The sequence below is a fragment of the Lissotriton vulgaris genome, chromosome 6, assembly GCF_964263255.1.
Source record: "Lissotriton vulgaris chromosome 6, aLisVul1.2, whole genome shotgun sequence".
Classification (NCBI taxonomy): domain Eukaryota; kingdom Metazoa; phylum Chordata; class Amphibia; order Caudata; family Salamandridae; genus Lissotriton; species Lissotriton vulgaris.
Window position 1 is genome coordinate 1,612,286,604 of NC_141694.1, and position 23,700 is coordinate 1,612,310,303.

Consider the following 23,700-nt stretch of genomic DNA (forward strand, 5'->3'; position numbering starts at 1 on the left):
GGAGTGTAGGGCTGTAAGTGCAGATAATCAATTTAGCTTCAGTGTTACCTTTTTTGAGGTAGGCTAGGCTTTGCTTTTAGGTCGAGCCTAGGCAGCGCGCATACGCTGCTGCAAGACCTGCTGTACGGAGTACAATCCAGCATGCTGCTTGCCATCGGGTCTCTCCAGCGTTGCTTTGCTTTGCTGGCTCCTTATTGACTGGCGCCACTGAGATGTCACTTCCGTTTCGGGCAGGAAGCACCGACCAACTACAGTTTAGTTACGCTCTGGGGCTGTATCAGTTTCGTTTAGGGACTACTTCATTTTTTTATCGCCATGCCGTCCGCTTCATGGGCCGTCATGCACATACGTATAATATGCACGGCTGCTTTCATCATTATTACGTTTGTATTACAATGGCGACCAGGCACCTAACGTTTATGCATGAAAGGATACGCCACAACCCCGATCCCATTCTCAAACATTACATTTGGTTTAAGATCCACAAAATATACCTCTTATAAGATTTGCTCTATTGTCCTGCCAATAAACTTTCTTCAAATTGAGCATTATCAGTTCAGCATGGGGCACCAACCTTGCAAGCATAGAACAGTCAGATTCATGTAACTATCGACGGAATGCCTTGAGGTGCTTGTTGACAGAAATTTCAGGCAGGAGTAAGTACAATATTGAACAAGTGCTTTTGTAGAATTATCTTGCATAGACAATGTAGCTCATCATCATGTTCTCTCCCCCCCTAAAATGATGCGACTTGCCTCTCTAAGATGGCCACCACATTTTCAAAAAGTTAGATGCTAAGAAGCTTTCTGCGTCTACAGGTCTGCTTGTGATTTAGTAACGTAAACCACTTGGCTGTTGGTTGTTGTTGTGGCAGCAGCCTGGTAAAGATCAGCCTCTGATTGGTCAGCTTTGTGTTCCTTTCTAGTCAGGGAGTGTTGCTGCCTTGTTCTGTGTGCCCTATGGCTGCTGGCAGGTTCATTAGAACAGTGTGATAGGTTGAGGGCTGTTCATGTATGGATTTGGAGCGGACCCTGAATTTCAGGGCAGCAAGGGCTGAATTTGGCACCAAGTGCTCCTCTGAAATAAATATAATCAGACACTGTACAGCGTTTTGGGACTGGGTTGGGGATGCACTTGTTGAAGAAATGGCCAGAAACGTATTGGTGCCAAGTTGCTCCGTTCACGTTTAAAACCTTAAGTTTATCATGGCTTTTTTGCTGCCAACATGATGTGCATTTTGAGACTTGTATTTTGTGTTTATCATTTAAAGTATAGGGTTAAAAATACCAGAGTGGAATCTGCTATTGGTTGAAGGTGTCTTGCATGACAAGAATTCACGTGTTTGCTATGTATAGTACATTTTACTTCCAGGTCTGACACAGTATCAAGTAGTATTAATCCTCAGTGGAAGCACAAGAAGTGCATTGCAGTAAAATTTGTTGACGTCATTGCCCCGCACTCCTACTTTGCGCACAGAGGGGGTGTGGCAAATGCAGGCCTAATGTGAGAGACATGACACATAACCTCTATTCATACTAGTGTTATGCACACCTCTTTTCCACTTTTCCTTGTTTCTCAGACAATCAGTCCTCTCTGTGGCCTTTGTGGTTATTCAGCAGACAATACAACCTTTTATAGATTTGGCTCTTTGTTGCAAATGAGAATATTTGTATAGATTTCGTTTACACTGCACAGCAAATGCCAGATATGAACTTTGGTTGGCAACACCTACAAAAAAAGCAATGGGTCTTGCATTTGCGAGAGTCTGAGTTATTGGCACTGTAAAAGACAATGCCTTTTATTTATGTTTTTTGAAAACCTGCAAACAATGCACAAACACGCATTTTGTACTTATAGTCCTTGCTTACGAGAAGGAAGGATGGCAGTCAAAGAGGCGCTGTTACTGCCAAACTTGCTTCTCATAAGCAACTTCTATTTAAACAGACATTTATTGCAATTCTCTTAGTAATGTAAAGAAGACATGTAGGTAGAATTGCTAGTGGAGGTTGACAAACACCGTCACTGCAGACCAAGGCTGTACTTAAGGGCTTGGATGGAGATATTGGGCTCCCCTCCCACTACCTATTTGAATGCTCAGTAGACGTGTTTGTTACATTTCTTATTAATGCCAGCAAGATACTGTTGAATTTTTAATTTTTTTTAATTATCTTGATTTTTCTTCATTTTTTTCTGCACTCTCGAATAGTTTTTTGTTGTTGTTGGTTACTACCAAACTGGTGTACTAAAGAAGGTACAAGGAATGTTAAAGAAGATAGAACTATACAAAAAGGACAGAAAATGTCAGGTGACTTTCGCGCAATATAGAAGTGTAAAATATAATTAGTTACTGGAGGAAAGGAATGCAAAAAGAATATAATCAGATTGTCGACTAGGAACTCCTCCAGCGATAAAGGCTAATCAGTGCCAACATAGAAACTAAACATTTTGATGTTTACCAATTTAGTACAAGGAGTTTAATTTTTCAGAATTGTGCTAATATCCTATATACATTTTTCCACAATATCACCATGAGGATTGAAGTTGTGACTGGTTCTGCCAATCCTCAATCTCAGTTCTTCTACTGATTAAGCCTGGGTGGAGTACGCAGAGTTCCACATAAAAAAAAAACTCTGCTGCGCTACGTGGAGCTCTGCAAGTGGCGAAGTGAGTTAGAAAATTGCCATTTGCAGTAATTTTCAGCACCGGGTGTTTGTCCCCACTTTGAAATTATCGTGAACGGCATCATCATTCCCTCCCTTGCTACTTGAATATATGTGCACCTTTTGCTCATCCCATAAGTACAGTTTACAATTCTAAAAATTCTCAGAATAATTTTGCTCCGATATGGAATTTATATTGTGTTTTCGCAACGAAGTAAAAGAAAGTGCACATCTTTTGAATCAGGCCCTTACTCTCCAAGTAACTTTGTACTAAGTAGGTCACCAAAGTAAATGTGTTACGGTATACTGCATCTTTAGAATTCACAACAAAAATATCAGACTTTAAAGCATCAAAGAACGTTCCTTCAGAGATAAAAAGACTTTTAAAGCTCTGTGATCAAAGACTGGAAACACAACAAAAACGTTCTGCACGAAGGGGTGTTTATGGTTTTTTTTTTTCAGGAGACTATTTTAGTGTCTCCTTGGGACATAAGAGAAGAAGTGAACTCGGTTAGATCTGAATTATTTCTGGAGTTGACCTTTAGTTTTTCCACTTTATTAGACCACAATGGGTCAGAGAGACATCTTACTCAAATATTTCTTTCTCACACGTTGTCCTAATGCAAAAAAAAACCTGACTATTTCTATAAAATGGCATTTCTGACTGGAATACGGTCATACGGTCACCACATCAACATCCCTTAACAAGCACATTTTGGCAACTCTCCCATTTTCGTTCACTAAGGAGTACATTATTTTTAGCATGTGAACTCCTTGACATGTCTGAAATCTAAACTTCAGATACAGGGGTGTGGACTTAAAAAAAAGATCTACTTGTCCATGGGGCAGGTTGCTTCATAAATCTATTTGTCCTGTAACAAAATCCACTTGTCCCTTTGGTCCCATGTAGTGTGGCGACAAATTATGGCAGCAATCCCATTATATAAGACCTCTGATATGGCCTCTCTGATTATGCCAGGGCTTATACCATAGTAGTGTTTTAATACTTGCAATCCCCTTATGTTGCCAGGTTTCCAAAGATCTACATACTGGGGCTGAAGGTAGTGGTAAGCAATAGTTCCAATGTTAGAATGCCCTTTTCAGTTTGTGCAAACCACCTAACTTGCATGTTTTAAGGGTTTTCAACAACTTTTCTCTAATCTTTTCCCATACTGAGAAATGTTGGAAATGTACTCCTGACAATGGCAAACGTAAACCTTCTTCCAGAGTTGGGGAAAAAAGTGTATAGAGGGAACGTGAACTGGTAAACACTCTGATTTTTGCATGAGCAAATCTACACATGCACATTTGCTCATGCTAAACTGCAGTTCACAAATAATTATACATGATCACATGATCATATGGAGAAACATAAAACATTTTAGAAACAAACACAATATAAATGAAAAACCTTTGCATGGCCACCATTTTGGGGTAGTCACGCACAGTAGTTTCTACCCAGGGCTTGCCCTTGGGTTACACTCATCCTGGCCTTGCTTCCACTGGTCTCACGGTTCATGGAATCGGAGCTAGAAGTAAAAAGCGATCACCAGGCTCAAGAATCCTATTTTCTTTCTGTAGCAGTTACTTCTAAGGCTCTCAGCAGCAAATAAATGGCAGCAGAGGATCTGTGGGTGGGCAAAGGTGGTGGGGGTCAACAAGGTTATATTATGGGAATTGGAGGGTGCGTGATGCCAATGCACTATGCTTGTCACTTTGAAGATTTGATTCCATGAATCAGTCACTAGCAAATGGCTTAGTTAGCATTGACTGATAGTACCTGAAAAGAAAAAAGGGGCAGTTGCTATCTTGCATCCACCAGATCTAAATGTGCACTTTTACTTTATATCACGTAATACTGCCAGACGTCTGTTTCTAGGCACACTTATTTCTTGCTAAAGTGTATCCTGAAAGGGCACCCACGTATTAAGCCCATTTTGTTGACAGGCTGTCTCCCCAAATTCATCCCTGACTGTGGACAGGAGACAGAGTGATATGTCCAGGATAACACAGTTTGGCCCAGTAAAGAATCTTAAATTAGAACCCAGAGCTATGCTGATGAAAATGTAGCCACTAAACCTCAAGTACAAGCGCATCGCCGGTAATAGCCAGAACACTGTTAAGGATTATAGATTATGGATTTATACACCAAAAATTCTGTCTAAATGTGTAAAAGAAGCACTTCTCTACCAGCTGGACCACAATCTTTAATCTTGCACTGCTGTCATCAATCCTGGCCTCCCTGGTAAAAGACTTTCTCACTTATTGATGTCCTTGTGTGTAGGCTACCAGCTAGACAACTTAATCCAAGGGTCTTCAAAATGTGGGGCGCGACCCCCAGGGGGCCACGGAGTGATTGGAAGGGGGTCGCGCATTCCCGATCACACTTCTGCCCGGGGCCCATCTGACTACAGGGATTCAGCCCCCCTCCTCCCCCGTAGTGTGTCTCAGCTCGAGCTGCAGTGAGCTCTGCTGGGCTGTGTCTGTAGTCTTATCTCCAGCACAGCCCGGTACCCCTGAGTTTCACAGGTCGTTAACGGCCATTTGCATATTTACATGCCTTTTGAAAACTGGTCACTGAGGCTTAGTTTTTTTTTATAGTTCCAGTGCTTCCAGGGCCCCAACTCAGCCTTTCCCTTACATTGGTATTTTACATTTACTGCAATAGTGTGAGAATGTATTTCATGAAAAGAAATAATAAAAAGTAGAGTTGCCAGAAGAAAAAAATACCAGCCATTTTTCAACACACTGTTTGCTACCTCTTACATTTTGTTTGCTTTAGATACTTGCACAAGTGCCACCATTGCCTACGTAACGTTTGTTCTTGTGTTTGAGTGTGCCATTTATTGCAGTATTATACCTCTACTTTTACTTTGTACGCTTTTGTAACCTGCACACATCACTTTTTCCTCCTGTAATGTACCGTTTGCTACCTCTTGTATTTTGGTTGCTCGCTATTGTCACTTTTGCCTCATGTAACTTAACGTTTGCTTTTGTACTTTGTTCACTTGTAATTTTCTCCTCATGTAACATTACTGTTCCTATTGTGAAGCGCTCTGACACCTTCGGGTAAAGTCTGCGCTATATAAAAACGCATAAATAAATACATTCGTAATGTGACTTTTCGGTCTTTATTCCCTTTAACAGTCATGGATCATTGAGGCAGCCCTAGAACACAATTAAAAGTGCTTTCTATTTATATTTGCTGTTCCAAGTATGCACGGATGAGTGCTGAAATATACAGCTTTACGTGACTGCTTATTTTTGTACCGTCTGGGACATCAAAATATTGAGCAGGCAACCCTAATCATAGGACTGGAAGTGTGTTGCAAGATCAGAATATTTATTTCCTCCACTCTCGATCCCTGATTAATGTCATAATAGCAATAGTTTAACCTGTATCTTAAACCCTACGCCGCAGTCAATAATATGTTGAGTTACTTCAAGTGTCTGGAAATACACCCTGCATTCATAGAACTCACTTCTCATTCTAGCACTTCACTTTCATGCTCACCCTGCATTCACAGCGATCACAATGCACTCACACTGATCACCATGCACTCACATCATTCACCCTCTCACCCTGCACTCGCAGTGATCACTCTGCAATCACAATGCACTTGCGTTGTTCTCCCTGTACCTCAACCTGCAGTCACGCTACTCATCTGCACTCATCCTGCACACATGTGACACCTCATTCACCTGCCCCCTCACTGCTCAATTTGCAACTCGCTCAAACAAGCCCATCATTAACCATGCATTCTTTCATCCCACTCTGCACTTATATCCACACTCAAATTCATATGGCCACCTCACTCACCCTGCAGTCACTCCTCTTTCCCTACTCTCATACTGTTGCATCGCTCACCGTGCACTCACATGGGCACTCTTCTCATCCACAGAGGGCAGGGTTTTAGGGACCCCTGCTGCTCCCGGACAGGGCCAGGTGAGCTTTTAATGTGGCAGCACGTATTCCTGCAGAGTGGAAGGCCCATCACAAAGGTTGACTAGACATCTTTCTGATGTTAATTGCTGTATTTTGGTTGTAAACTGGTACTGTTTTATTGTGAGCAAAAAAATGTCAAAATAATGAAGCAATTCTATCCCAAAATAACGAGGCATCACATAACATTTACATTTTCCTCTCACACAATTTAGTCAAGCCTTCCGTGTAATTTGGTCCTCACCTGCCTCGTAATTCCAGAAGCCCTGCCTACAGGTTTAGAAATGTTTGTCAGGAGGGGGTCCTTATGACTGAAAATGTTGACAGGGGGGTCTCGGCACCCAAAAGTTTGAAGACCTCTGACTTAATCCATCTTTAGTGCTGCAGCTTTGAAGCTTTGAAGCTTTTTATTTGTGCAGTGTGATTCGCTGAATCATATTAAAATGGGGAAATATTATTAAAATGTACATGTTCTCTTTCCTAACAATCCTTCTAAATAGAATGTAAATTAGTGTTGCGGCTAATTCGGCCCTGTGTACAGAAAATTCAAAGTTAAAGACCTTCACTTTAACCCCTTTGCTGCGGTGGCTATTCCGCGCAGCGCTCTGGGGAGGTGGGGCCGCGCGGCGCTCCCGTGCTCGTGACGGAACCGCTCCGTCATGAGCCTCGGGTGAGCTGTGCTTGTGACGGAACGGTTCCGTCACGGCCCCGCCCGCTCTTTAGAACGCCCAGCGCAGGCGCGGAATTTGCACCGTGCAGGCGCGGCGAGCGGGCCGTGACGGAACCGTTCCGTCACCAGCACAGCCCACCCGAGGCTCGTGACGGAACGGTTCCGTCTCGAACATAGGAGGGGTTAATAAGATAACAGTGAGTGAAGAGAAGATACTGCAACCTGGCAGCAGAACTTTACATACTGCTGCAGATAATAGTTGATAACATAAAACAACCAAATAAAGGACACACGCCTATAATACAAAAAATACATTGAGAACGCTTTAAAACAAGCAGTGAAAGATAATGTTCATGTTTCCAGAGAAAGGCATAATAGACTTTACAATGGGTTGAAAACAAGCATTTGCAAAGCCTATTACGGGAAGTGTTTGGTAGTAGCTTTGTGACTTTGAGTGAGTATCCAGAATCTGTTTTAGAAAGAAAATCCCATAATTAAGCAACAACTTGGGCTTGGGCTACAAGATAGAATCTGGGATTAGTGGCCCTTTTTTTAACAGACTGCATTAGCAGATATAAGCTGTACTTTCAAATATTTGTTATGAAAAGAGATAAAAATATGTTTTTTGCCTAACGTGAATATTGCAAAGTACTTTTGACAAAGGGCCAGTATCTTCCACTGCTTCTTTAACAAAGCCTATGCGTGCACACATCTTTTCTTTGTGATCAAAACAACCATAGATCCTACCATAGCATATTGAAACGAATGAAAAAGCAGTGGTGATTAGGGAATAGCACACACTATCTAATCCCACAAAATCATTTCAATGCCATTATTTTACAAAGTAAATACATCAAAGAACACACACTAGATATCAATTACAAGCTATATGTCACATCTGTTACTGCACTATCACCAAAACCGACGGGAAAACAAATGGGCCAACATGAGCATCCTCAATGTGCCATGGCTTAGATAGACAGCTGCCCCAAACAATGGCAGATCTTGAGAACATGTGAAAGCCAATGGCTCTCTCAGAACTTCTCACTGTACTTTTTTAAAGATTTGCTAATCTGAGATAATCCAGAAAGTTGTAGTTGTCTGTAGCCAGATCTCAAAATGGATCCAAAGGTGGAAAAGGTGACATGCATACAAAGAAATCATCTTGGATGCAGAATGTAGCATCGCACTAACACAGGCACCAGATTGGATGCAGAATTTAGTTCCAAACTCTTATCCAGCAGTGCAGATAATACCACAAAGAAGCTAGAACAGCATGTGTTTATGGAATATGGTAATCGTGTTCAAGAAGTATATAGTAATATGCTTCAGTAAGTCAAATAGCCCTACCCAAAAAGAGATCTTAGAACTACATATTAGAAAAAGGGAAATGGAGCTGCATTAGCAACTTTGAGTTGGATGTATTAATGCCTCTATCAAAACTCTGAATAGCTATTTGATTTGCAGATATTGGGACGAGACCACACACTACTTTGGCTTGATAAAACAGATCTGTTTAACCAACTTACCCAACAGTGGTAGCCATCATATTCCTACTGAAGCCAGCTTTTGTTTCAGCGGTTCCTTGCAAGTCGATTACCATAACAGATATCAGTTTCTAGTAGAAAATAGTGGTCTTTGAACTTTTTACTGCTGCACCCCCAGTAAAAAAAAGTCAACTGACCCCTATCAGAATTTTTCATTATTATTTTATTAAATTTCCAATGTTTAAATAGGTCAAGACTTATTTAAGCATTGCAGTTAACTTCTGTTACCATTTTTTTAATGCAATCAAATATCTGGTTAGACAGGTCTTACTAACATGTACGTGTATCAACAGTGTGATTATTAGAAATGGAAGTGGGGTTTTTTAAGAATATTCGAGTCCCTTCCCTTTTGACACATACTACCAGCTAGGATATAAATGACAAAAGATCTTAGAAATGGCCAATTACAGAGCTTCTTACTTTTGTTCATTGCCTATTCTTAAAACAAAGCACTGTTATCAGCATAATGCTTCTTTTGTCCAGAGCCTGGTGCCTCGCTTCCACCCCTCCCACCCCCCCACCCCCGGTATCCGCTTGGGGGGCTCACTCGGAGTTTAAAGACCTCTTCTGTAGGAGGTGGGCGCAGACTTCTAATGCAGATACAGGTAATCAGAATTTATAGAATCCATGCCAAATCACCAGGGCTATAAAAGAATAGATTATTACTTACATAAAGATAATCTCAGAAGACACAGAAAAGGAAAATGTTATCTATTGGTTGTGAGGTTTTGGTATTGGAGGTTTAAAGGCAATGTTATAGTACTGAGAAAGAAGATAGTGTCCCTTTGTTCAAACAACCGGACTACCTATATGGTCCAACCAATTTGGTGCCAGAGGTACTAGTTCTATAATTGCACCCTTCCTGTCGCGCAACCCAAACCCATGGGAGGTGAACTATACTAGTGTTAGCAATGTTGACAATTTTTAGGAAATATATTTAGACAGAAAAACTTTTACAAACACTGGTTTGTTGTTAAAAACAGAGCATACTTATGTTTTTTTTCAATTCATACAGTTGTATAGACAATTGGCAACATATTTGTACATTAAAATCATGGGCTACATAAACAGTATTCAATGAGTAATACACAAAATGGTTAAAAATTATTACACAAAAACATATAAAATTGTTCAAGAGAACAAGTGTCAACGCGACGTATCGTTTTTTGGGAATATACACCTTCTTCAGGACAGATTCTACATAAAAAGACACAGAATTACCAAACAATAATGATACAGCAGATAAAAATAGTAATACAACAAACAACAAACTACATAGTTCTGTCTTGATTGCTATTGGCTACTATATTTGGCGATGTACAATATACTTGAAAAAGGCCATTGTGCAATCTAAACACTGCATTTGTTCACTATTGTTTCCCCTTGTTCACGTTATGTCTGCGGCAATAGATTGGTTGCTAACTACCAGAATGGACCTATAGTCTCTCTGGGTTTTTTTAACAAGAGTAAAGCACTAGTAAACATCTAGGTACCATACCTCAACTATTCATACTCTGGATTTCCTCAGAGTTATAGATAATTTGAGATCCTGATGTGGAAACACGAAAGTAATAACGTCCCACGCTTCAATCGTTCTGGGTACGAGTGCATATGCACGGTCTAAAAAAATGACATTTTAAAATTAATTAATTATATGCACAACCTTCCTTTAATGTAGAAGCGTGCCTATTGCAGTAAAATTAATTCAATCAAGTTAGAATAATTTTACTGCAATAGACACGCTTCTATGAGTGCTCATATCTACCGCTTTGCCTCCATCATCTTTCATGTTTCTATTCACCATTTTGCCTCCATCGTCTTTTATGTCTTATGTAATGTATATGTTTATTATGTGGTTTTAATGAAGTTTCATGTTGCTGCTGTGTAAGTAATGGTTCATATTTTGGAAACATAACAGTATGAAATATAAGTAATAATTGCAAAACAATCTTTTGATTAATAAATAAAAATATAAGAAATATTTTGGAATTAAGTTGGTGATTAGTCTTTTTCATGTGGGTTTTTAAGTGCTTTTCTAGTTAATTTTCATTGGTGTGTTATAACTTGTCTATAGACCTTTTCCCAACTTAGTTTAATTCCCTATGTATAGCAAGTTCATTAATATATAGGGGTCCCCTACTTCTAAAACAAACTAATAGCCTTATAGCCCTTCGTAGCTGGGCTATACCTGCTATTGAAGTCCATCTCCCTTGTTAAAGGCCCTTGCCTTCGGCTCGGCCCTTTAACGCTGGAGAGGGCCTTTAATAGCCGGTATAGCCCTCTACGGCGGGCTATAAGGCTATAATAAAATTGCCATATCTCCAGAACTATATACATCGAAGAAGGATATAGGCAATCACTTCACAATGTAACCTTAACAATCTGTTATAAATCTCCTAGCTACTATACATCAAAGATCTTAAACTAAAGATGAAGAAAGTCCATGTCTTGTTGCTACTAGCAGTTACAATGTAGCTGATGATTCGCATCGAGTAGGAATCATTACCTTGTCACTTGAACTGTTGCATAAGATTCATGTAGACATGATCTTCTCCATAAAAATGATGGTACCATATGTAAAACATAGCCAGCCTTTACTTAATCACATTTTAGCGCACATAGTATGCTTCACTAGGAATATGTCCTGCAATACAACGTCATCATACTTTTTAAAGAAGACAGCTACACCAAACCAACATATTCGATTTTGATTGGTTCCTAAGTGGTCTTTCCCTACCATGAATAATCAAAGCTAAAAGATGAGTCAAACCTCATTTACAGGCACAGCCTAACTACAACTGTGCCTTCTGTGCATAGCTGCAGTCTGTGAAGATCAAAGGGACCTACTAATAAAGAACTAGAGTGCTAAGATAACTCCTAGATTATGCCATGCAGATGGACAAAAGAGATTTAGAGTCTAACTTTTCTCTAGCAGAGGCTAAATAATAAATGAAAACTCTTGCTGTCAGATCACAAAACAGGCCCAGAAAACTGTCAAAAAAAATTCCCACACACTGACCGGTCAGACCAGCCTATCGGGCACTGCCTGCTTGCACTTTAGGTCAGTCTGACCTTGGTTTGAACAGTAAAAGAGGAAGAAATCCTGGAGAGAAGTAACTGGAACCTGGAGCAGAGTATCTGAAAACTTGAAGAATAGAGATGATACTGGAAGGTAGATGGAGCAGGAGAGCACAAGGACGAACAGAGCACAGTGACTAATTCAGTAACCGCTCATACACAGAAGTGATGAAACAATTAGGTTGCATTGGGAATGTGTGGTTAAATCCAGTAGGTAATTTCAGAGCACATGCTTTAATATTAGGTTTGGTATAACCTCCGATTTCCTCGTTGCAAGCAGAACACATAGAGGAACAATTGGTCTTTTGGATCTAACAAATGAGGCAAGGTAGGTGGACTGCATACTACAGTATTGCAGGGAAGATAAAATATGAGAAATTATGTTTCCATTGAAAGAGATACACAGTACAGAGGATTACACACTGCTGCAGAAGAGAGAAAGGGAAGGGGAAATCACAGGTGAAATTGCCATCAACATAGGAAGAGAACAGTTTGGGAAATTTCACCAATGGACTTTTCTCCTATTTTACCAGTCCCTTCAGGAAATGGAGCATTTCTAATTACCACCAAAGTTAAAACCAGGCACTAGGAGGTGAGAGCTGCTAACAATCTCTTAACTCTCATGCAAAATCAACAACAAAATTGATTTATCAGAGAAATCCTTCCCCGAGAGAACTGAAATATGAGACAGAGCACATTGGAATCCCAGTAGGGAACACCATGTTTCAGTCAGACAACCCACCATCCACCAAGCCAGGACTTTCCAGAACTCACCAAAATCCCTGAAAAGAATACAGCGCCTTCTTTGATCTAAGCTCCTTCCTTCCTGCTAAGACTTCTGCCGTGCCTGCATCGTCCCACACCGTTTCCTTCAACTCAAGACCTTTTCATGGTAAACATCTATCCAATCTAACCTCTCAATGTAAGGCTTCATCAGATGCTGCCTGGAAACACCTCCTACTTGAAAGTACTTTGGTGGAACATGTTGTCTGAGTCCGAAGGTAACTTTCTTCAGTGGACTCAGAATGCCTCTTAATGCAGACCACACCCAAGCCAGGCCCAACACTTAACGGTTTTCTAAGATGCTCATGCCAAAAACTTAGCCCCTCATTCTGATTACGCTTGTATTTATTTATGTGCAATAATGCTGCCCTGGGATTTACTGAAACCACAGGGTGCGATTTTGTCTCCCCCATTATGCATTCTACTAACCAGAAGGATATTGCATTAATGCATCGGGTTTCCCCTAGTTCTGAACTAGAGAACAAGGAATTGGTGCAGGGAAAAAACGCTAGGTCAGGGCAGAATGTGTGCATGACCTGAAATGCTGATTTAGGTACAAAACTCTGTTTCCACCCGAGTTGTTCTTTTCCAGCCAAAATGGAACGAGGGTCTGAAACATTTTCTTGAATGATTTTCTTCAACCACAGTGCACCACTTCGTTAAAAGGTTCTACTAATAATTTCCTAAATTAATTTTGCCCTTATTTTCGCTTTGGTTAGGGTATTATTGTTCAAACAGATATAAAGTTAGTTTCATCTTAATACATTCACCTTACTTTCAAATCTTCCTTGTCTGGTCATTCTGTTTTTTTGCTTCTTGACATTTTTCGTTTATTATTTTGTTACTTTTATCTTTTACCACATCTTGCGGAAAGCCGCGGACGAAATTAGAACAACTATGGATAAGGGAGGATCAGCTGTCCTGATACTCCTAGATCTCTCCGCCGCATTTGACACGGTCGATCATATCATTTTGATCGACCGTGTCGCGGCCCTGGGAATAGGAGGAACAGCCAAGGACCTGATCGCTTCATTTCTCGCCAACCGGCCACAGATTGTCAAAATGGGCAATTACACCTCCCAGACTTTCTCTCTCCCCTGTGGAGTCCCACAGGGATCCTCGCTAAGTCCAACGCTTTTTAATATCTATGTATCGGACTTGGCGAGGGTGATAAAATCCTATGGCATTGTACTGACCACATACGCCGATGACACGCAATTAGTGCTATCGGTACATGATAACGGAACTAGCATAGCAGCCAACTTCCAGGAGGGCATGAAGGCAATAAGCTCCTGGATGTCATCAAACTGCCTCAAGCTTAACTCCGACAAAACGGAGGTGATGACATTCGGGAGCTTGAAACCAGCATGGTCCCCACAATGGTGGCCACCGGAGCTGGGACCCCCCCCCGAACCGGTGACTAAGGTTCGTAATTTGGGAGTTATCTTCGATAACAAACTGACCTTCCACCATCACGCCAATGCCGTGACATCATCTGCTTTCTTTATACTAAAATAAAATTAAGAAACTTCTTCCATATCTACCTCAGTCAGCTGGCAAAACTCTCATCAGTACTCTTGTGTTCTCAAAAACGGACTACTGTAACTCTCTGCTTCTTAATGCGCAGGAGGGAGTCCTTAACAAATTCCAGACCGTCCAAAATGCGGCTGCAAGAATTTTACTCTCAATCCCCAAATTCACATCAGTATCACACCGTATCAAAGAGCTTCACTGGCTCCCAATTAGGAACCGAATAAAATTCAAGGCTCTTTGTATAGCTTACAAGACCCTTAATTACCCAGGGCCTAAGTTCCTAAAAACAGCTCTCCATCCTCTAGAGCATCGCAGAACACTTCGATCCTCTACTACTTGCATGCTGTCTGTCCCTCGGACAAAAAAAGCCACTTGGGGAGACAGGTGCTTTACCACAGCTACTGCCAAATTATGGAACACCCTCCCACTGCATATCAAAACTGCCCCCACACTCATCAAATTCCGAAAGAGCCTCAAGACATGGCTTTTTTCCTCTGTCTAACCACCCTCAAAGAGCAAGGAGTTCTCTGATCATTAGCGCCGAGACACCCGTATGGGTATTTGCGCGCTTTAAAAGTAGCAATAAATAAATAAATAAATAAATAAATAAATTTGTGCCTTGAGCTTGGCCGTTCACCAAAAGGTGAGTTAAGGATACCCGAGCAAGGATTTCTCTGACCTGTGCTTGTGAACAGTAAGGTTTATGAGCTGCGAAATTGTGTTTTTTGTTAAAGTATGTTTGTTAGTTTTCCAGCATAGTACATTGTACATTCGTCCATTACATGACCCCTCAGAGGAGAAGTGTCTATACGACTTCAATAATACTCAATATAAACAGCAGTCCCTAATGCCCCCGCCACCCAGTGGTTGTGAAGTTGTTGTTTAACATATACACACTTATACTGTCCGTTCTAATGTCGCGTATTTTAAACTGCGGCGAAGGTAACAGGATCAAAACTTGAATCTCCCATGACAGCAGTTAGAAGTTTACACTGGTGCAACTCAACAGTCCAACCGTAGACCTCGTGGTTCCTTGTCCCCAGCTTCAGGCTATTGTGTAATTCGGTATTCTTATCTTTTTAATTAGCGCAGCTGCTTCAGGTGCCGAAACAACACAAAAGACCTGTCCTTATTATCTTGTCCAATGACTGCTATGAGCTGCTGACCTAATGTGCCACCGAGTGCCACATGAGAGAAAGGAAGACCCCCGTTCAACTGAAATTAGAAGAATGGAATTGTAGAGGGTCAGATAATCATACTTAAAAGAATACAAGAGTTGTGTCAGTGAGCCCCGATCCCAAGAGGTGCCCCCAGGTCCTGGACTCTTGACTGGCATCAGAGTGTACTCCTTCCGGCGGAACTGAAGTTTTTCCGGAACCAGCTCAGTGTGATGCAGGACCTTGCACCGCAGCACCTCACAGCTCCTGATCGGTGGCTTCACGGGAACCGATGCAGCACCTCACACCTCCTGATCGGTGGCTTCACGGGAACCGATGCAGCTCCTCAGAGCTTCTGATCTGTGGCTTCACCGGAACCAATGCAGCACCTCACAGCTCCCGATCGGTGGTTTGACCCGAACCGATGCAGCACCTCACAGCTCCTGATGAATGGCATTACCGGAACCAATGCAGCACCTCACAGCTCCTGATCGGTGGCTTCACTGGTACTGAAGGAGCATGAAACAACCCAATGCAGGATCTCACACCACAGAACCAGGGACAAAAAGATACAATTCCCAGCAGCCAAACCTGGTCCTGTACCTGGCATGCACACATTGCGGATGTCCTGCTTCAGTACGACCAGATAACCGCAGTTGGTCTTTGAGCCTTTTGAACCTAAACACTTAAAAGCTCATTTCTCCGGTTCTACTGATTGTATTGTGATCATTTTCATGCCATTGTATTTATTACAAACGACTCTATACTTCTAAATTGGTTTGATATTTTTTTCCTTGTGTTGTGTTTTCATTTTATTTGTGTGCGGCATAAATACTTTACTCGTTGCCTCTAATTTATGCCGGACTACTATGTATAGAGAGTGGTACTGCTTCCTTTTGGCTAGGTTTATGCTATACAAGTACCATACCCATACATATATACATAGTTTTAGGACAATGATGTAAACACAATAATAGACTGGAATGTCTTTAAATAGAGAAAGTAACACTAATTATTAACAGATTTTAGAAGCAATAGGCGTGTGGCATGCAGCATGTTACAAATTAAAGTATATTCAGAAATGTTTTAAAGTTCAACTAGACCTTATGATGGAGACATTAGTAAGTGCCAAGAAAGATAGTTTAGGTAGAGAAGTGATGTGCTAGTCAATTCAGAAAACACAGGGGCCTCAGCATATGACTGACCCGACTTTTTTAATTGGCATAATGCTTGGAAAGAGCTCCAGAAAACCATGCACTGTAACCTACTTCAAACCACTCGCCCACTGCTTCGAAAAACTGTAACTAACAAGTGCTTCTATTTCCCATTGTAATGGCACTCTGCCGATCCTTATGTTTGCATCTTTGAATCAAAACTAAACTCATCAGACCCACTTCAAAGAGAATGTTTTTACCCATAGACATCCCCCTTTCTTTCAGGCAAGTTTAAACATACAACTTTTGGAAATTCACAAACATTCCATGGGCCCGATTCACAGAACTAATCGGACAAAATCCTAAACTTACTACTTTTGGCATTCACAGAATGCACTTACAACTTTTGGTTAAACTTACTACTTTTGATAGTCACAGAAGGTTTCAAGTGCCTTCTGTGAATACCAAAAGTAGTAAATTTAGGATTTTGTCTCAGATTAGTTCTGTGAATCGGGCCCTATGTAATAATACACCGATACAGGTTCACCAGCCGCAGCTTCCAAGGCTGCTCCTGGAAATGTCATGTGACATCTGCTAGCTTCCCAAAATTGAATTATACACTGGGTATAACTCCTCATTGGGAAAAGGCATGCTGCTGTGCAAATGCACAATTGTTTTCTCTTTTTCTTCATGGGACAACATGTTTCTCATGAAGAACACCCCTTCCTCATAGCCCCACAAAGTTTGGTGATATTCTGTTGCCCACTGCGCCCTGGGCAGGTGTTACTCAGTCCTTTTCTGGAGTAAGTCTCAACTGGTTTACAGGGTGGGTTGGAAAGATCGGCGAGGAGTTTCGAGAACAACAAAATCAAACGTTTTATTGGCATTCTCAAGGCAATGCAAACCCTCCCCCTCCAACTCCCACCTCGAATCAATTGTTCGCCGATGAAGCTCATTTATACCTGCCAGGTATCCCTTTTTTGGATTCCTGACAGGTGTAAATTGAGCCAATTTTCCTGTGAACATAATTTTATTAATCAGGCCCATTGCCTTCTTTCAGAGATAAACGTGTGGCCACTGTACCAATTTCATATCATTAAAATAAAGCTCCAGAACATTCTTCCCCGTACTCCTCGCAGTCCTTAAAAAGAATCTGAGCTGAAGTTGCTTTCAAAATATTATTTTTTCATTAAAGGAAAACAATAAAACTTAATTGCCCATCACTTAATTTCAGATTGAGCTTGCAGGCGTTAGCGCTTGCAGGCGTGGTGATTTTATAATGAATATAAGCCTTGGCCCTCTCCCAGACATAATTTTATAAAACGAAGACACGTCTCACCCATCACAGAACGTGCATTGTGTGACAACAGCCAATGAGAAACACGCAGCGAGGTCAAAGGAACCAAACAGCTAAATGTTGAAGATAAAGGCCCGGGAATGAACAGAAGAACACTGCTTCACTTCGCAACGCCCACGTGGTTATTATATTTTGGAGGAAGAGAATACTTTTGCTTTCTTTTAACATGTAATACACTCCGGGAGTTGTAGTCTTGTTTCAAGACAGCAAATTAAATGGAACACACTCGCTTGAAAAAAGTGATTTTTTAACAAAAAGCATACAAAGCATAAAAAATATATGCATGCAAGTGTGGCACGATGGGGCTGTAGAACGCGTGTGCTTCCCTGGAGTTGGGCCCAGTGCTCGCATTAGGCAAATACCATAACGCTCAGTGTAGGGACCCACATCCCTTTAAGCAGTGTTTAGTTTTTTTTTTTTTATTAAATTAAGTGCCCGGCCCCATCTCAGGAGGCGACTGCACCCGGCACCACCCATTGTCCCTGCCAGCGCCGCCAGTGACCGAACCAACACAAGTACTAACCTTCACACGACTCCTACAAGTGTGATATTAAAACTATACCAGGCCACCCAAAGCTCTGATAATGGTGTTATTCATTCTTACTGTATATTGACGTATTAAAAACCTGTTGTGCTGATTTCAAAATTTGACCGTTAGCGCCGCCCATGTGGTGGACTGTCAATAGAGCCGGAGCTGACAATTAAGTGCTGGTACCGAGCACCGGAAACCACAGCCTCAAATTAAGCACTGCATTTAAGAAACAATGCCAGTTCTGCTGTGGGTAATGAGAAAATGACCAACACTTGTGCTGCTTTGGTTTAAAGACAATGCTTCATCAGGAATCTTGTATTGAATGACAATGAGCATCCGCACTTTTCCGTCCTGTCACAAGCACTTTGAGCACTCACCTGCCCCGCCGTGTCGTAGAGACCCAGGAGATACTGCCGGCCGCCCACTGTGACGCTGACTGCAAGAGACAAAAACACAGGACAGGGGGGAGAGTTAGAAGCGCTTGGGGGAGGGTATCAAAATCACTCAAGTTTATGTATGGACATGCTGGGGGGCTGTCAGACTGATGTAGAGCTTAAAATGGGCAGGTCTTCACACGTATTGTGTACCTGCACTTCTTTACTTTGAAAGCAGGGCACAACTTGGGGTACAGGCGGGAAGACAGTGTCTACCCACACTTTTCACAGGGTGGACGCCTCCATCCTGCCAAAAAGCGGGCCCCATTGAAATATGCTGAACTTGTCTTGGTGTTATTTTCAGACACAGGGACACATTCAGCAGTGCATGCACGTTGTCTGCTTTCCCAGCAGCAAGGTGCAAGAGGAAAGGGTGTTTTGTTAGTTTCAATTCCAGCTGGGCCGAAAACAAAGGGCGCATATAGGGGGCCATCATGGCTTCTTTTGTTCGTCTATCCTGACTGGAGCTATCCGGAGCCTCACACCTAGATGCACATGCAATGGAGGGGAAACAAAGCTGGTTATTACATCACAGGTACTCAAGAGAGCCATGCTTTTGACTCTATTCAGTCTCTGTAAATAAGAAGTATTCATGCACTCACTTTAAGAATGTCGGGTTTGTTGGTCAGTCCCAGTATTTACACAAATAACAACTTGAATACCACTATGTTGTTTTATTTCTGCTATAGAGCTACTCATCCCAATGTGGGCTGTCATAGTGCTTTGCATCAAATGTACACAAATTTACTATAACTCATATGTGTGTAAATGAATGCACAGGATGTGCTGCAAAAGACAGTGAGGGTTATAAGGTGTAGGAGTCACATTAACTTCAAAGCTCACTGTGCTATAATATAAGGATTACAATTTATAAACTACAAGTAACAAAAGGATTGCTGTATTAAAAGCAGCAGCCCACTAACCTATCTACAGCAGTACTTAATTTGAGCAGGCGGTTTTCGGTGCCTGGCATTTAATTGTCCACACAGGCACTTATGACAGTCTGCCACATGGTGGCGCTGTTGCTCTAATTTAGACAAGAGCACAAGATATTCAATTTACATTAAAAATGACAAGCAACTGCTGCCCAGGCCACTCTTATAGCTTTTGGGGCCTAGAACATTCTCAATTGTCACACTTGTACGAATGTATTGGTAGTAATTGTGTTGGAATTTTCATTGGTAGTGCTGGAAGGGGCAATGTGTGGTACAGGCGGCAGTGGACTGACAAAAGCCCTGGCACTTACTTTTTTTTTTTTTTTACAAATTAAGCAATGATTCACATAAAATAAAATAAAAATCTGTCATCTGCAGTATATGCTTTGCAGGAGACATATTAACCCCCTATGGTGTTTCGATTTAAAACTGGGACTACAAAAAACACTGACCTCTTCAGCAAATGTGTTAACCTCCAGAGTTATTCTACCATTATTATTATTCTCTGAGATTTACTGGGAACACAAAGATCTCTGCAGCAGGTGTCTAGCCCTAACCCCATACGATATTTTAAAATGCAGACTTTACAACCATTTAAGCAGAACAGATTTACTGCCAAGTTTCTCTGTGTTGCCAATTTCTTTGTTGCAAAGTTTAAAAAAAATACATGTATAAGTTGAGGTCGAACTTGTATGTCATGGTTGTGTCATTTTTTTGTGACACCCCAACACAAATTCTAATTCATTAAATATTATAAAGTGCTCAAATTTACGCACGAGAGACCAGCTAAACATATGGGTGACTTGAGAGATCAGATAAACATATCTGATGCTACTTCTTGTGTTGTCACTTCCTGTCAGGTCATGGGTTGTGATGCCACATACGATGCCATGATTTCACATGCATGATGACTAACTTGGTTGCCCCCCCCCCCCCCTACTTTTAGGACTTGAGACCCTGCATTTCTCTTCGCGAGTTTAATCCTTTAAAGGGGACTCATGACAATGAGTACATACACTTCTATAATTCCATTTCTACCAATGGGCAGAAGGGGTTCGTGACCCCTCAACTGGTTGGACTGGCAACACCACCAACAATGTTCATCCTGGAGTCGATATCACAACTGCCGACTGGACAGTTGTCAGCGTCCTACAAACACGTGAGCACTGGACATAAGAGGCAGCCAGCCCCCTCCTCTCCCCTCACACACACCTTGAGCACTGGCCTCTGACATCATCAGAGACCAGCCTCTGCAAGGGCCCCACACACCGCCTTCAAAAGCAGAATCTTTATGCACTCACGCTCCCGGCGCAGGAGCCGACACACCGTGTGATTCGAAGAGTACACTCTGAGCCGGAACCAACATTACAAAATGCTATTTTCAGTTCCCAACGGCGGTCGGCTGGCACGAGCTCAAGCGACGTGGTGCCATGCTGCAGAGCTGAGGGAGTGCACCCTTCGACCCCCCCCCCCCCCCCGCGACCTCTGAAGAGGCAGAAGCTATCTAGGCGCTTAACTAGAGAGGGCGAGAGGCCACAGCAGCCTTTGGGGTTGGGGGGAGTCAAGGGGCAGCAGCAAGTGGCTTCCTCGCCACCGTTATTTTTAGAGCCACAAGTTCACTGTCAACTTCCTAATTAACCACGAGGCTCCTTTGGACACTAAATCAGTGTCAACAGCGGGTGCATGTCACTCACACTGACCATGAGAGCGGCCAGTGCCGGCTCTGCTCACTCTGGGGGTGCAGGGTGCCCCTGAGAGCGCACCATGCCATGCTCTGGCAGGGGACGCCCCTCCAACTTCAACAGACCTGCCCGCCACTGGCACTCACTCACCCGCATAGTGGTCGAAGACGGTGGGCACGTACTCCTCGGGGAAGGCGTCGTTGGCGTAGCTCATGAGCAGGCAGGTCTTGCCCACCGCCCCGTCTCCCACCACCACGCACTTGAGCATGCTGGAGGTGCCGCTCCCGCTGGCCATGGCTGCGCCCCGGCTCCTCATTGTGCGGGGCCCCCGGGAGCCCGGCGCGTGCCCAGCCTCCGCTCAGCGGCGCCCCTCATGCCCGGGGCCGCCCCCGCGCGCTGCAGCCGGCGGAGGGCAGGTGACAGCATGGACCTGTCCCCGGGAGCTCCGCGCGCCGCAACTTCCAGCAACAGCTGCAGCGCCGCCTTTGTCTCCGGTCCGCGGCGCTGCCACAGCTGGGGCTTTCTGGAGAAGGGAAGAAAGGCGCACCACGCCGGCTCCTTGCAAAGAAAATGTTATTTGAGTTTACTTTTCCCCTCCTCCCCCTGCAAAGCAGAGCCAGACTCGGCCCCTAGCACAGCCCGTGCTCTGACAGCCGAGCTAAGCCATGGAGGGTGGAGCGAGCGCCCAGGGGCCGTCTGCAAAGTGTCCTTCCACGCACAGCCCTGCTGTGTGCAGCTGTCTGCGAGCAGAGCCTGGCAGGCCGGGCGGGAGCGGTGCCAGGGGAGGCGGCACTGCGTGGCAGGCGCTGCCTCCCCGTCACCCCCAGGATGGGCAGGCGCCCCTCGCGCCCAGCAGGGCCCCTGGTTGCCCAGCTCTGTGCGGTGCAGACACCGGCCCTGCTGCTGGCAGGGACGGGGCCTGCACCGCAGAGAGCTGGGGAAGTACTGCTGAAGCCGGCAGATTGATGGGACACGAGCTACCCTGACGTCAGCCTGGCACTGGCCCGAGGGAGAGCCGTCATTAGCTTCCACAGGGATGCTGCTGGAACACCAAGTATCTTTCTAGGTGGCTCGGGAAATTTAGCAGGTCGCTGATGCCCTTTTAAGAGCTGAGGGCCGTATAACAGGTTTTAAATGTTGGCATTTTCTTTTTCAGCGTTTGCAGCATCCAATTTTTAGCTGGCATACCTTGAGATTCCGTGCAGTTGGCGCCACTCACAGTGATGGAGAATGACGTGACTTATCTTAGAAACCAAGTTTTTACACATATGCAGTGATGCTTACGTGTTGTTCATGGTTCGCAAAAGGCACAGGCGAGAGCTCTACTGTCTCTTTACTCTACCTGCAGGACCTGTGAGACCTGTGCGATAGCTCTGCTGTCTTTACATACTATCCACAAGAACTTTGTGACTTGATCGATATCTCTGCTGCCTTTGCACCCTACCCTACTTGCAAGACCAGTATGACCTGAGCGATATATAAGAGCATAACTAATGCAACACTCAGCCAGCCACACACTCCTCCACAGCATGCCATGGCACCTTTTCGATAATGCACGGCGGTGCCCCACAACGGGTAATATAATAGAGTACAACAAGTGAGCAAAAAGCCCTTCTCCCCGAGGGCAGATGTGAGCTGTAGTATCCATCAGACTTAATCTACACACTTCCTGGTTGGCACCGGAATTACTCCAGAATACGAAATACCACCTATTGGGTACTATTTTTTACCAGAGTAGATTGGAATGAAAGTTAACTTGTGGAGACAGCTCTGAATGCAGCTTTTTGCAAGGCTTGCAGGTCAGGGAGGAACTCTGTTGAGATTGAACGAAATGAGAACTATCTAGTTTGGGTCATACTGCTGACTTTGCTGAAACAATGCAAGCAGAGTACCGTATTGTCTTTATTTTTACTCTGCAATGTCATTCACAACTGATGATGAAAATGAAAAGGTGTTGGGGGAATATTCTGGAAGGCGAGTAGGACACCTCTTCATTTAACCTAGGAAGAGCAAGGTTCTTTGGGATCTAAGAAAAATATTGGTATCGCATGGACGGTTGAGAACAGAAGGGTAGCATATGGTAGGGCAATTAGCTCTTGTACTGAAAGGGCTGCAATCTGCAAGACACTTTGTCTTTTACCCCAAAATATGCGGGATACGAGTCTTGCTGGGTTCTGACCCATGACCCTACTAGGGCACACTCGACTGGTGCTTCCACATCTGTGGGAGCCTTTG

At 43.2% G+C, this 23,700-nt stretch overlaps 1 protein-coding gene across 1 annotated transcript in view; it reads right to left on the reverse strand.

The window, feature by feature from the left end:
* RHOQ (ras homolog family member Q) overlaps window positions 1-22,448 on the reverse strand; it is a 244,781-nt gene extending 222,333 nt beyond the window's left edge. The window contains exons 1-2 of the mRNA XM_086927782.1: window positions 21,616-22,448; window positions 18,792-18,850 (exon numbers count right to left, since the gene is read on the reverse strand). Of these exons, the coding sequence (XP_086783908.1) occupies window positions 18,792-18,850; window positions 21,616-21,781 (225 nt within the window). The 5' untranslated portion in view covers window positions 21,782-22,448. The remainder of the gene's footprint in view (window positions 1-18,791; window positions 18,851-21,615) is intronic.
* Window positions 22,449-23,700: the final 1,252 nt, after the last annotated feature.